At 56.4% G+C, this 15,432-nt stretch overlaps 1 protein-coding gene across 21 annotated transcripts in view; it reads right to left on the bottom strand.

Annotated features, from left to right (window-relative positions):
• Positions 1 to 15,432, bottom strand: part of NCOR2 (nuclear receptor corepressor 2) — a 313,102-nt gene that overhangs the window by 98,694 nt on the left and 198,976 nt on the right. For all 21 annotated transcript variants that reach the window (XM_072953425.1, XM_072953430.1, XM_072953434.1 and 18 more), the window contains 2 exons: positions 11,075 to 11,127; positions 965 to 1,031 (listed from right to left, as the gene is read on the bottom strand). In XM_072953425.1, coding sequence (XP_072809526.1) covers positions 965 to 1,031; positions 11,075 to 11,127 — 120 coding nt within the window. The remainder of the gene's footprint in view (positions 1 to 964; positions 1,032 to 11,074; positions 11,128 to 15,432) is intronic.

Genomic DNA, 15,432 nt, shown 5'->3' on the forward strand with positions numbered 1-15,432 from the left:
TCAGAGCTCTTGTGAGACAGTCTGAGAAAGTGCAGCTCTCTGGGTCTAGAAACCTGAAACCTGCTGCAGAAATTCAGGTCCCAAAGGGAAACCAGTGTTTCAGTGGACTAATAAGCAGAGTTGAAAAACGCTGCTTAGAAATGAAGATACGACCTGATCAAACCACTCCTGAACTCCACTCAGAGGACTCTGTCAGCTACACAAATTCCTTAACTGTTTAAACACATCTAAGCCAGCTTTCTTCCTCTCACAGCTAGAAGAATACTAATGGGCAACCCCTCCTCCACCACTCAGCCCTAACCTCCCCCAGGGAATCAGCCGTGCGAACAGCCACCTTAAACCACAACTGAAGGTATTCCCTCAGATGTTTCTGCCTGCCTTGGGCCTGCTTCCCAGCTGAGACACCAGAGCTTGCCGCGAATTCAAGAGTCTGCAGCACTTTCTAAGCAGGGGGGCCTCACTGCTTCTCTGAGCCCTGATCTTCCTGAGCCCAGAATGGGCCTAGGGGCTGGGAAAAGCTCATTTCTAAAGGAGTTCCCTCATCAGTCACCTCCGCCCAGCACACAGCCCACCCCAATCCTCCACTTCTTCCAACAAACCTCTCTCTTTCTGCCTAAAATGTCCACAACGGGTCCTCTAACGAGAAACCAATTTTCCCGGCCAACGGCGTGCTTTCTCCCCCTCCAGGCTGGGAAAGGAGGAGGGCGGAGCTCCGAGCCCCCAGCCCACACCCCGGCCTCCCTGGGGCAGCCGAGCCCAGAGCCCCCTGCTTCACTGAAGCAGCTGCCCTCGGCTTTTCTTCACACCCTGGACACGCAGTGACGAGGCAGCTGCGGAACCAAGAGGTCCTGGTGGAAGTGGCCTGAGTGGCCTGGACGTCTCTGCTCTCGAGGAAGTCCGGCCCGCGGAGGCGCGGGGGGTGGCGGGGCAGACTCCAGGGGTGGGGGCCGCAGTGATGGCTTACCCATTGTTTCCGGGCGTGATTCCTCCTCTTGAAGTACAAGATTAACTTTTTCCGCATCGCCTGGTTTCTAAGCAGGAGGGAGACAGCCAATGGGGCAGGTCAGAACGGCAGGATTTCGGGCATTTTGTCCCTCCCTGAACTTTGCCCCATTACCGGTTCTCGGTGAACTGAGGGACACCCGCAGCCCCCAGAGCGAGCCACGATCCACCAGCGTGTGCCCTTCCTCTGCCCCGCACGAGGTGCCCCCACCCGCACTTAGGCTGAACACGGTCTGCAGAAAAGAGGGTTCAGCGGCGGGGAGGGGTGAAGTCTCGAGGCTTCCTGCCCTCCCCTGGAGCTGCTACCAACCCTCTGGGCACCCAGGGTCCCCTCTCCCATCAGCCACACCTGCCACGGGACCCTGGCCACAGAGAAACATCCACAGCCTTAGACCAGGAATGCAGGCGGGGAGATCACAACCCTGAGTCCTTCAGCAGCATAGGGACGGGGTCTTTAGTGAGACAGCCCTGGTGTCCCCCAGCTCCAACCAAGCCCCTGCTCTGCCCCCGGGTGATGTGACTCGGCCGGTGACGGGCTGGTGGGAGCCCCTGCGCAGAAAGCACCTGAGGGGTCTCACGCCTCAGGCCGGGAAAAATCAGACCCCTCTTGGCACTGGGATGTTGGAGGCGCTGAACCAAGGGGGCCACACACATCTCTGCGGGCTCAGAGGGCAGCGGGCGCTTCCCGCAGAGATGAGGGGGTTCAGAGAGAAAAAGAGACAGAGGGGGACAGGCTGAGAGGCAGACAAAGACAAGATCAGAAGAAATGGGGACAGAGCTCCCGGGGGGAGGTAGAGGAGGAGACCCAGGGATAAAGAGGATGGAATACACACTCCCCCAGACCCCCCCTTTCCCTGGGCCCCCCCTACAACCTCCAACACCCAGCAGAGTGCAGCAGCCAGCACCCTGGGGCCCGCGGGGGTCACAGACAGGCCCCAGGAGCCCATCAGGCCCGTGAACTTGTTTGCCCCCGTCCGGGTGTGCAGTGGGGAGGCATCCACCGACTGGCTCACGTTCTCAGCCACGTCTGAAACCCTTACGAAAGTTCACAAGCCGATGACAAGGAGCCACGCCCTGTCCAGCCTCCAGAAGGCACAGTGCCCGTGGGCCACCCAGGACCCCAGGCTCAGGAAAAGGCCCTGACTGCCGAGTGAAGCTTCCCCAACACACGCCTCCCAGGGGCTGAAGGGCCTGGAACCAGCCCGCCCCAGGGACCCCACAGGGAGTCAGTCTCTGCACCCACGCTCCCTGCAGACAGACACCACCGCCTCCGGGGCCCAGCGCCAGGCCCAGCCGCTCTCGGGGCCTGCCACCAGGCCTCATCCCTGCCGGACGAGCGTCGCCAGGCCCTGCAGGGATATCCAGCAGGAAGTTAGCATCCTCACTACCTGGCCTCAAGTCTGAAACGCTGATAAGCCTGTGTGTTCCCTCTTCATATCTGGGCCCCAGCCGGGCTCAGAGCTCTGCCTGCACCATCTGCTAACAAGGACAGGGAGGCAAGCCTCCCTGGGTCGCTCTGGTCTTGCCTCCCATCGGTGGCCAGGCCTCCCACTTCGAGGCCTCACTATTTACATCAGCCTCCCCGACTCCAGTCTGGACAGGTGCTGGGGGTCCTCAGTCACACAGGCTGAGACCAGAACCCCTCATTCCACAACAGGGTGTATCTGAGTAAATCTCAGGAGGCCTCTTGGCCTCAAGTTTCCTTCTCCAAAAACTGGGAGTGGCAGCATCAGGATGACATCCCCTCCGTTGCTCAGCAAACGCGCCCTGAGTCCCTGCGACGTGTTGGGCTCTGCTCTGGGCCCCAGGGACACAGGGGTGAGCAAGACAGGCAGAGTCCTGGCCCTCGTGGGGGCAACACCTGGAAGGGCCACGCTGACAGTAAGAAAGATAATCCAGGGAAGCCTGGATCCGGGAACTTAAACAGGGCGGTGGGTGAGTGACGGGGGGACAGGAGGACACGGCTATTCATTTTAGATTCAGGGGTAAAGAAAAGGCTCTCAGAGGTGTCTGTGAACCGGTATCTCCAGCACCAGGAGGACTGGGCTGTGGAACGATCCAGAGGGAGCACTCTTGACAGAGGGCACGGGGAGTGCAAAGGCCCTGAGGTGGGAACAACCTCAGAGTATTTGAAGGACACAGAAGAAGGCCCATGGGGCTGGAAAGGGTTGAGGAGGGGCGGAGGGGAGGGCAGGGGAGGGGAGGGGAGGAGTGAGGCTGGCAGGGCCAGCTGTACAGAGCCTTGTGGCTTTGTGCACAGATGACTTGGACTTAAAAACAGACAGCTGAGAAGGCCAAGAAGCAATGACAGCCCAGACCAGTGAGCCCACCAGGCAGAGATCTCAGTCTCTAACACCATGCTTCAATAAAAGGGGCCATTTCTCCCTGGAGAAACTGCTGAGTCCAGAGCTGGGGCAGGAAACAGACAAGACAAGCCCAGAACATCTTTAGGTAAAGAAACGCTAAAAAGGAAAAACAAAAACAAAAACAAAACGATTGAAAGGACACAGGACTCAATCTGAAAGAGTTTCCAATGGCCAAAGCTAGAACAATTTGAGGGGCAAAATAAATAACACTAGTCCTAGATTACAACCCAAAGAATAAAATAAATATTATTCCACAAGTCCCCACGGATATAAATAAATGATTGACTAAATAAATAAATGACAGAGGAGGGACGAATGTTCGTTACAGAATTCCGATTAAGAAACGTAGAAGGAACGAGGGAAACCGAAAATCACAATTAGACACCACAGCGCTAGTTGCTGCAGGCAAGACCCTTGCATGAATGTTAAATTAGTTGGCAAAACTTTGAGGAGAGACAGGAAATTTGCATAGCCTCAAAGCACTTCCCCCAAATATTTATTAATCATTGTGGCAGTTTCAACTTGCATCCACAAATTCTTTGATACTCCCCTCCCCCTGACAGTGGGCTGGATGGGGACTTGCTTCTAAAGCACAGGATCGGGGGGAAAGACAGCAACTCGGTGGAGGAGAAACACAGCTGACACCTCCCTGAGCAAGGGGGCGAGGTCAACACGACCTGCAGTGATATCAGGGGCGTCAGGCACCCCCTCACCTCTGTGGGCCTCTTCCCCTAGATCACCAGCCCAGCCTCCTCCCGAGAAGACATCGGACAAGCCCAGATTGTGGGACGTTCTGCAAAATCCCTGACTGGTCCTCTTCAAGGGTGCCAGGATCAGGAGACTCGAGGGAAGACTGAGAATTTGTCACAGATGCGAAGGCAAAGTGCAAAGCAGGAAACTGGGTCAGATCTTGGACCAGGAAATGGACATTAGCGGGAACACTGGGAAAATCCAAACAAAGTCTGCGGCTTAGCTAATAATACTACTATCTGTGTTGTACTGCTGTCACTTTCTTAGTGTCGACAGACGTACGTCACGTGCGTAAGATGTTTGCATTAGGGGACCGTGGGTGGAGGGCATACGGAAATTCTCAGTAAGCTCTGTGGGTTCCATATCCACAGATACAGAGGCCAAATGGACTCTGCCATTTACATTTATATAAGGGACTGGAGCGTCGAGGATTTTGGTATCTGCAAGTTTCCTGCAACCAATCCCACTTGGACTCCAGGGGACGACTATACTATCTTGGCAACTCTTCTGTAAATCTATCTATTTTAAAACACTTAAAAGAAAAACAGAGAGAGAGCGAGAGAGAGAGAGACAAGACCTATGTCGAAATGCCATGGTGAGGTCAAAAACAATTTACTTTAGAGCTTGCAGGGGGCTTGGTGTATGTTACGAATTAAAATGTGTCCTCACCCCCCAAAAGATGTTGGGGTCCTGATGCCCAGCAGCTTAGAATGTGGCCTTATCTGGAAATCGGGTCTTCACAGAGGTCTCCAAGTTAGCATAAGGGGGGTGGGGAGGGTAGAGCTCAGTGGTAGAGAACACGTTCACATGCAGGAGATCCTGGGTTCAGTCCCCGTCACCTCCGTTAAATACACAAACAAATAAATAAACTAAATCTCCCCTCCCCCAAAAAGGTAGCATGAGGTCATTCGGGTGGCCCTAATCCCACATGACTGGTGTCCTTCTAAAAAGGAGAGATTTGGACTTGGAGGAAGACACACATGGGGGCGGTGAGCAAACACCCGCGCTGGCAGAGGCTGGAAGGGTCCTCTCCTAGCGCCTTCAAGAGATCAAAGCCCTGCCGACACCCTGATCCCTGACTTCTGGCCGCTGGAACTGCAAGAGGACGAACTGCTGCTGTTTTCAGCCACCCCGTGTACAGCGATCTGCTCTGGCACCCGAGGAAACTAACCCAGCCTCCGACCGTCTTCACCAGCAGCAGTGCCGCGGCCTCGAGCCGAAGGGGCCGCAGTGAGGGCAAAGGCTCATGAGGGCAGAGGGGACGCACGCAGACACTCTGTTCCCTGCAGCTACTGGAAGGCATGAATTCTCCCCGGCTGCTCCGGGTTTCCTTCCAAAGCAAGCACCGGGCCTGGCACCCAGAGGCATCCGCTTACTGCCAAAGAGGACAAATGTCAAGTCCACAGGTTGCAAACAGGCGCAGTCCACCGAGCAGGGCCAGCTCGTGAGGGTGTTGTGTTTGGACTGCAGTGTTTTCTAAAAAAATCTGAATTTGTTGCCAGTATCGAAAACCAGAGGCTGCTGCTGTTGCAAAAAAAAAAGGCTGAATTTAAAGCTTCTCTTAAAAAAAACAGGCAGCCTGGCCACATGCCCTTACGGCCACAGGCTGGGAACTGAGGCCTGACTGCCCCTCTAAAAGGGTGACAAGCTCACCGCTCACCCCAGTCCCCACCGTTCCCTACTGCCTCCCACAGCGTGTTCCCGCCCCAGAGGCCAGCATCCGGGTCTGCAACCCCTGGACATCTGGCTTGGGGTGTCCACTTGTCCTACATTCTTCTGACAAACATTCTTTTCAGTGTTTATTTTGTCCCAAGAAGTGTTTTGGTACTGCAGATGCAAACAGCTTACTGCAGACAAATCTTTTCTACTGAGATTTCGTCCGGCAAAAATAAGGAACACAGTTCCTCTCAGAGGGCTCTTGAAGGGCCGACAGACCGGTAAGGCGATGAGTTCGCCGGTGGAGATATTTATGGGGTGCAAAGTATATCTACAGCCTTTTGGAGAAGTCAGGGTTTTAAAAAGCATGTCCTGTAAAGAAACACAGGCCTCGTGAGCTGACACTGGACTAGAAGGAGAAACGGGAACTAGGAAGGAATAAAAAGGAGACGGAAAGTCTGTGGACATTTGAGGAGAGTCTAGCCAGGCCCTGAGTGGAACTGGCCCTGGGGCTTCTGGAGTTCTGAAAAAGGAAAGCAAGGGTCAATCCGGGGAGGCTTCCTGGAGGAGGAGAGGTTTGCGCTGAGGCCAGGGAGAAGCAGAGGAATAGAGTAGGCAGAGGGAAATGAGAGCACTGGGTTTCAGGGGAGTAAGGGTGATGGTGAATGTGGAGGTGATAAGAAGGGGCATTCAGGGAGAGCCAGACCCCCGACTATGGGGAAAGAGTAAGATGGGGGCAGCCCTTGCAGAGCCCTGAACACCTCGGGAAAAGCCTGTCAGACTAGAGTGACTGATGGTCTGAAACCTGCTTCTTGGGGGCCAAGCACTTTTCCCACACAAAGTAACATTCCAAGGAGACCAACTTACTGACAAACAGAGTGACAAGACCTGCCCGGGTCACTGGGCTACCAAGGGCACAGCCTGGACTGGAGACCCAGGAGAGGAAAACAGCGTGGGTGTGCAGATTGGGCTGGCCTAGGGGTTTGGCTGTGTGGCCCTCGGGAAGTTACTTAACATCTCTGACCCTCCAGAGCAAGACCACAAGGACCTATTAACAGCCACCTGGGCCCCCGAGCACCATTTCCACCTACACAGCCCCAGGGAATCAGCCAACCCCCGAACGAGGAAGGAGGAGGGGAGAAATCAGACTGCAAGACAAGAAAACCGGGAGGGAGAGACACCAGGAGCCAGCTGGCTTCCAGACCCTGAGGGTAGGCGAGAACAAGACCCTAACACCAGGTGAAGGGGTGGCCACAGAAACACAGGAGCTGCAACTGTCACCATTGCATCAACCCACGCCCTTTCACCGAGTCATATGTGGGCTCCTCAACTCCTTGAATTCAGCCCAGAGCTCTCCTGGCAGGTCCTGCCTGCAGAGGGCAGGGCCAGCCCTTCCACAGAGCATTTATTTATGCCGCTCTCAGGTTGCCCTCCGGCCCCTCTGCTTCCCAAAGCCTGAGAGGTCTGAGGACTGACTCCCGCAGCCTGGGGGCAAAGACCCTACAGCCCCACTCCAGGAGCATCTGTGGCTGCCCCCACATCCCCCAAACGTCTCCCGAAGAGGCAGGTGGCAGAGGGACAGCAGTCGAGGTGGGTACAGGTGACTTCAACACGTCCGAAATTGCCAGTGCTGCAGGAAGCCAAGCGTGAAATTAACTTTAACTCGGCGGCCCCGGCGTGCAGACACAGAGAAATTAAAGTGACAGGGCAAGGTCCTTGGGGAGGGGATAACCTTCCACCTGGCAGCAATTACAGCCACGGGAGGGAGGGAGGGAGGCAGGGAGGCAGGGAGGAGGCCCGGCCAGGGTGAGCAGTGACGCTCTGCACCCCAAGAAGCAGGATGCCCTACCCCAGCCCCAGCCTGGTCTGTCTTATTGTCCTTATCAGGCTGTCACTAGATCACAGATACTTTTATTTATTATCTGTCTGCACCCCCAGAATGTCGGGCCTCACCACTGCTGTCTCCCCAGGGCCCAGAACAGTGCCTAAGCACAGAGCAGGTGCTCGTAAATGTTTGTTGAATGAATGAATGATGAGGGGTAACTCTCTGGGTCTCTGCTGATAAAGTAAGAAGAACAGAAATCACAGAACACTTCCTGCGTGCCTGGCTGCGAGCTCCACACTTCAGAGACAGTAACTCATTGAATCTTTAGCAACCCTCAGAGAAGGGAGCTATTGTTATTCCCATCTCACAGATGGGGCAATTGAGGCACTAAGAGTAAGCGACCAGCCATGCTCGTGGCCCTCAACCTGCCCATGCCCCCAAATCCAATCACATCCATTCCCAGCATAAACCTCATCGCTGCCCTCCCTTCACACAGATAAAATCCTAACTCCTCACCAGCCCTGGGTGATCAGACTAGCACCTTCCTCTCCCTCACCTACCCCCTCGGGGCATGCCGGCCTTCTCTGTGATCCTGCCAGCTCAGTCCAGCCCCAGGGCCTTTGCACTGCCTGTTTCACCTGCCTGGGACGTCTACCTGCCAGCTGCTGCTCAGTCCCTGAATGTTCCCTCAACTGTCAGGTCCTGCCCTGATCCCCAGGCTAAAGTCACCCCTTACTTTCTCTCCTATTCCCTGTGGACCTTCTTTATAGCATTTCTTAATGTAAGTAACTGCACTGATTTAAAAGCACACTGAAATTAAAAGTACAGAAGTGATTATGATCTTAGTGGAAAACGATCAGAAAAAAGTAAAATTCTAAGAACAAATCAGGTCGAATAACTTGCTTGACAGACACATTATCCTAACATAAAACTGGCCACTTATTATGGAAGAAATCTGAACATTACTCATCTCTGTGTCTTAAACTTAAATATGTTCATCTGTGATTTAGAATTGGAACAAATTTCACCAGGCAGTTACCTGCTTAGCCAAAATGTATTATTCTAGCAGGCCAGAGCCATCCTCTGATGATTATGGGACGTAGAAATAGGGCACTGGTTTCAGTAAGTTTATGGTTTTATTCTGCTTAAGCATGGATGTAGCCGTAACTTACTAGCTAGTTTAATTTGTATGACTACCTCCTTCCTTTGTTGTGTGGCTGTTTTTAGAACTTGAAATCATCCACATTATTCAGCTTAAAATATTACTCCTTTTAGTGGAAAAAAAAAAACTTGGGTAAAATTTTCAGTATAGTAATATTGCTATCAAAAATTGTTCTGTCGAGACATAGAAAACAAACTTCTGGTTACCATGGGGGAAAGAGGGTGGGAAGGGATAAATCGGGAGTTTCAGGAGTTTGAGATTTGCAGATACTAACTTTATTCTATATAAAATAGATAAACGACAAGGTCCTACTGTACAGCACAGGGAACTATATTCAACACCTCGCAGAGACCTACAACGAAAAAGAATATGAAAACAAACATGCATACATGTATGACCGAAACGTGATGCTGGACCCCAGAAACGGACACAATATTGCAAACTGACTATGCTTCAATAAAAAAGAAAAAAAATTGTGTCAAAAGGGGAAAATACAACTGGGTCTATCAAAGCATCAAGAGCTTAAGACAGCTCTCCGACTACAGCCCTTTTTCCTAGTTGCGATTTTCTTGTTTACTTAACTCACGTGTTTTCTGTCTCCACTGCTGGATAAAACCTGATGGAAAGTGTGGGTCTTCGCTGTGTACACAGCTAAACCCCCAGGTCCTAGAACAGCGCCCGGCACACGGTGAGTGTGGAATAAATGTGCGCCGAAGGAATGAATGGTCTCCAGCAGGGCTGCCCAGATGCAAATACCCCGCCCTCATCCCGAGCCAGCTGTGACAGGCCCTAGAGGCGCCCCTGCCCTCGCCCAACCTCCATCTAAGGCTCCCCCACCACCTGCAGGGGCCCCAGGGCAAGGCAAGTCCCAGGAAGCTTATAAAGACCGACAATGGCCTGATTGGAAAATAAACTGTGTAAAGTCGAGAGGAATCTGGTATCTGAGCAATGAACACACTCTCAAGGCCAGACAAAGGCACAGGCCTCATCGGACATGGGAATCCCAACGCTGCACAGGGCCCCAGCGCAGGACACTCTAAAGCCCCTGCCAGCCACAGGCTGAGCGACAGCCGCAGCCTCGGCAGGCCAAGGACCTTGCCGGCAACAAGGTGTGTTCTGGGTTGCTCTGCAGTCACTGGAAGCTGCACGGGGGTGGCCGTGCTGATCTCCAGGGCCACGTGAGTCCAGAAATTATAGTAGAAGGGACCTCTCCAACAATGAGTCCAGCACCAGCGGATACCTGAAAACCACTGAGAGGTCTGCTTGCTTCCAGGGACGGGGAGCTCACTGCGGCACGTCCACCCTGCAATTCCACCCCAGGGAAGCTTGGACAATCAGACCAAACTGGACTGCCCGCTGGACCACTAAGCCCGGCGCTTCTGAGGTCACACAAAAATGCCTGCACCCGCTCACAGTGACGGCACCTAGGACGGTTCAGAGACTGTGATCCCCAGGGGTCCGCCTCTGACCCGACAGCCCCAGAGTGCTCACAGACGTGCGCCTCGGGGGGCAAGACCCTTTTTACCTTTTGGGCTCCTGGATAACAACATGAGGTAACATCCTCTCCTCAGCCAAGGAGGCTATACTCCCATTAATGCATCCCAAGAAAAAGCCAGCCTGCTTCCAGCAGCTGCCCTGCCGACACCCCCTCCCAGCGTGAACATGTGAAGTCACTGGCCTCGAGGACAGTCCCGGTGCTCCCCCTACGCCAGCCCGGCCCCCACCCACTCTGTGTGGCAACTCACCGAAGTCTTTTTGCTTCTAGCATCCATCTGGGAAAAGGCTCCATCACTAAGATACAGCATATTGGCCCCTGCAAAGCCTCTAGGTCTGGATTAGAGCTCCCAGCTGCTCTATGCTGGGCTGGGTCACAGACAGGCCCGAGTGCCAACCACAGGATAGTCCCAAATATGCTGACATCAGAGCCCAGACCAAGGGCCCCTGCTGCTCCATGGCCACCCCCATCATCCTGAGCCCACCCCTCTCCAGCCGGCACCAGCTTCCACCAGGATTCGCAGCCTCCACCTCCGTCTCCCCAGAGCTGCACAAGCCTCCTTGCCCACCCTCCCCACCCCAAGGTCCGTTTCCACAAGCTTCAGGGGGCCACTTCGTCTGGCCCTCCCCACCCCAGGCCCTACCTGGCCCAGAACTCTTGCCCAAACCGCCCCCTTCTGTCCCCTCCTCCAGCACCTGGCCCTGGCTGGGAGCCCCAATGGAAACTGAGAACCCACACCCCACCCCGGGCCTTGGAGGCCCGGCAGCCTGTCCCCCCCATCCCTCCGAGCGTCCGCCTGGCTGCCCGCAAGTACTCACATTTTGATGTTCTCATGATACTGCCGAGTGTCGGAGGGCTGGTTGTACAGTGGCTGCAGAGGAAGAGAGAGGAAAGCTCATGAGAGCCTGGCCTGGGCTGTGGGCAGCTGGGGCGGGCCAGGGAGGGCCGGCCACTGCCCTGATGCAGAGCCCCGTGCCTGGAGCTCCAGCCCTGGGCCATCTCAGCTGCGGCGCCCAAGGCCCCGGCACCAGGGAGCCATCCACTGGCGTGAGAACCAGCTGCCGGCAGGCACGAAACGGAACACGGGGACCCAGCCCGCAGCCCCGGCCAAGAACAGGCTGTAACCCTCTGGGCACAGCTGTGGGTACCCTGACCCCCAACCAAGGCTGCCGCGGCTGCTCTGCAGGACATCGGGCAGGGCTGGCCCAAGCGCCCAGGGACAAGCACACACGTGGCAGGGGAGCTGAGATCAACAATGGTCTTGGACAGGGAAAACTGCCAAGCCACAGTGAGATGCCACGTCACCACCACTGACCGGCAGAAGACAAAACAGCCGAATAATGCCGGGCGTTGGTGAAGACGTGGGGGGACAGGAAGGCCCGCACATGGCCGAAGAAAATGTATACAGGGACACACGCTCTGGAGACGTTAAAGAAGGCAGATGTGTGTGCCCGCCACCCCTTCCCCTCTGGCAGATGCCCGAGAGATGTCCGGGCAAGAATGTCAGAAAGCCCGCCCTGTCGGTAACAGTGACGCATGAGAAGCTGGGTGTCCACTATCAGAAAGAGGAACCAGGAAGTTAGGACTTGATTACACCACGAAGGCTACACAGCGGAGAGAAATGAATGAACTGGGCCCAAGAACAGCAACAAGTGTGCACAGTTGAAGAAGGAAGTGGCCCCAGTGTCTGCGGGGTGGGGAGAGCCAGGCTACACGCCCTGCAGCTCCCGCCCGGACGGCAGCGCTGTCGGTGGAAGATTCACATCCCGGTTCTGCCGCTTTCTGGCTGCGTGTCTCTGGGGGAGCTGGTACCTTCACCTCCCCACTTTACAGATGATCAAACTGAATCCCTGAGAGGTTGACATATTTGCCTCTAGGAGGGAAGAGATGAGCTGGAACCAGAATCCCACCTCTCAACTCCAGCCCTGGAGGGAGGGGTCTGCCCTCTCTGCCTGCGCCCCGCTCCGTGGGTCTCCCTCCTTCTCCCCCTCCCTCCCTCCGTCTCGCACGCCCACACCTGCAGCACCAGCCTCCCAGAGGGCAGCCAGGGATGACTGTGGTACAAGAGACAGGTACAGAGTGTGACGGGCCAGGTGGGACAGGTGAAGACGCAGACGCGGTGTCCTGAAGCCTCAGGGCGGGGCTCCGGGTGAAGGGAGAGGGCAGCTCAGGCTCCGCCCTAGAACTTCTCCCTGAGGATGGAGCTGAACACACCTCCTGACACCCACGAACGTCCCATCACCCCAGCCAATGAGACGGCCCACAAACAGCAAGGCCACAGGTCCGACCTGCCGTGCGCCCAGGGTCAGGCCTCCTGCCCTCCGCGGACAGGGAGGGGTTCTCCAGGAGGAGCCTCAGCTGCCCTGGGCGTCACGGGCAGCCTTGGCTGATGACAATGACACCGCTCTCCAGGGGTCCCTTGGATTCCCTCCTTAATGATTCACCATTACTCAGGCAATTCCAGGCCCCAAGCTCAGCTACTGCCCCGGGGATGGACACGTCGCCCCATGGCTGGCACAGGCCATCTCTCCCCACACTGGGTCAGCTCCTCTTCCAAGGTGCTTGGCTCAAAATGGGGAGTTTCCCCACCCCCAACTCTGGGGGTCTGAATGGGAGGGCAACGGGAGAGCCCACAGTCAGACTCACTGCAGAATTTCCCAACCTGAGAAGGGTAAGGCATTACTGCACATGGTTGAGAGCCTTCATCTCAGTACAGCAAGGAGCCCTACAAAGCCACCTGTGCCGAATTCCAAGGCATTGAAGCCTGTGTTTAAACCCGGCTGACTCTGCGTCAGGTCCTCCACGTCCCCCGTGAGCCAATAAATCACAGGCCAGGCGGGAGTGTGCATGGCTTAAAGGCCCAGTTTCCAGGAACAGATGGGCCCCATTTCAGTGATGGTGGCCCCCCTTGCTGTGTGACCTTGGACACGTGCCTTCAACACTCAGGCCTCGGTTTCCTCAACTGGAAAATGGGCGTAGAGCAGATACAACCTACCTCACAGGGCTTTCGAGTAGTCCAGGAAATGCCAGACTTGGTGACTGAATTGCCTTCTTTTGGTTTTAAAGATGGCAAACATCTCCACAGTCTGAGGAGGACAGGAGGGGCTGAAGGACCACACAGAGAGACCCCGGTGCCAGTGATGGGGCCGGGGACGTGGGCACAGGCCAGAAAAGGGGAGACCAACTTCTTGGAGGGCAGTGGGGTCCCAGCTAGCTTCTGACCCGCCAAACCGAGGGAAGGGACTCGCTTCTGGCCCCGCTGGACATGAGGAGAGAACAGCGCTCAGTCTGTCCAGGTGGCCTTCAGCAAAAGGCCTGGAAGAGCTCAGAGAACACTGTGGGGTGCGCGGCCTCTAACCAGAGAGGCTGTCCCCCCGGGAGGCACTCGCTGAGCACGCTCTAAGGTAAACTGAGACCTGGGTGGAAAGTGGACTCTGGACCCAGAGCAGCCTAGGGAGGCTGTTCGTTGCCATGGCAACAGGTCCCTGGGCACCGTCTTGGAAGGCGTGTGAGTGGGATGGGGGTGAGGAAGGAAGGAAGGATCAGGACACATCCTTGGCTGGGGGCTGGGCGGGGCCAGAGGGGGCCTCCCCTAACACTCCTCCTCGCCATCTGCCAAGGGGGGCTGCACATGGCCAGGCCAGGGCTCCCTCTGTCCCAGGAGGCATGTCCCCAGTGGCAGCCATGAGGCCACCCTGGCCCTCACATCCACACAGCCTTTTCTGCTACGTCCCAGGTTGCAATTCCCTGCGAGGGAGACAGCACACCTAAAGGGAAATCCCGGCCACGGAGCCAGAGGAGTGAGGCAGGGGCAAGGCCCGCCCCCTCGACACTTCCACTTCCTCGTCCAGAAATGGGGGCACAGCCAAACAACCAGAGGGCAGAAAGAGCACAAAGGGGAGGATGTGCAGGACTGGAACAGCCTGGACAGAAATGACAAAGAAAGGAGATCTGTGTCTCGGGGAGAAGGAAGGGGGGTCCCCTCTGGGCCTGACTTCAGGCAGCCGTCGGGGAGGCCGAGAAGAGCCAGCCACCCGAGGGGGACCGAGCTGTGAAAGAACGAAGTGTCAGCCCTGGCCCTCAACCCTCTGGTGACACCACGTTCTTAAAATAACACCTCCAAACAGGAAGGAAACCAGTGACTCAAAGCGGCAGAGAGAGAAGGCGGGGGCTGCGGCTGTCCACACCCTCGCCCCCACCGCCCCCTCCTGGGGCCAGGCCACGTCCCCAGGGCGCAGGGATGGAGGGCCGTGCCCACGGAGCCCTGCTTGGAGCCGCCGGGGCTGTTTGGTGTCCTCCTTCCCAAAGCACACTTCTCCTGGGCCCAGGGCTCCCTCCCAGGGGGCTCACAGAGCATCCATCACTGGTCCCAAGGCAGCCGTGCTCCTGGCTGCGGGTGGGAGACACCAACGGGGAACTGGATTCCCCGTGGTGCGGCCCAGCCACCAGCAGCACCAAGCCCTCCCTCGCAGCCCGAGTGCGGACTCCCAGGTGGCACGAAGCAGCCCCTGCTGAGGGTGCGCCCTTAAGCTGCCTCTGCCTGGAGGATACCTCTGACCACTCGGACCTTGTGGTGACCAAGACCTGTGCAGAACTGGCCAGCTGCACTCCCATGGGCTCAGCACACCTCCCTGCCTCATCTTCTGCTGTGTGACCCGGGGCAAAGCACTGCCCTCTCTGAGCCTCCTCTAGAAAATGGATGGTGACACCACAAGGCCTGACACACGGTAGGTGCCCTGTCAATGCTGAGTCCTCTCTCCAGCCCCACTGAAGGCCACCAAGTCAAGAGCCGACTGACTTTGAGAGCACTCCAGTGACAGCCACGCAGCCCACCAGCCACTCCAGACCTCGGCCTCCTGTGCCACCAGCCTGGAGGGAGCCTCCACTCCGAAACCCCCAGGCACAGGATGACCTCCTCATCCCTGAAGACTCAGGAAAGAATCACTGAGGCTGGGAGGCCCACTGCCATCACCTGCACTCCTCCTGCCTCCCACCGCAGGGATCTCCCTTCACGTCCCCCCGTCCCCCACTCAGGAGACCCCGGGCCTAATTAGCTCAGGAAAGGGGAGAGGGCGAGCCTCCAGGTTTGGAAGTGGTTGGGTGCCGCCTCTAGTCCTGCCATCCCCCTGGGCAAGAAATGGAAACTGAGGCGAGCAGCAGCTTACTGGTGGGAATG

This window comes from Vicugna pacos, chromosome 32 (genome assembly GCF_048564905.1).
Source record: "Vicugna pacos chromosome 32, VicPac4, whole genome shotgun sequence".
In the NCBI taxonomy this organism is placed as follows: domain Eukaryota; kingdom Metazoa; phylum Chordata; class Mammalia; order Artiodactyla; family Camelidae; genus Vicugna; species Vicugna pacos.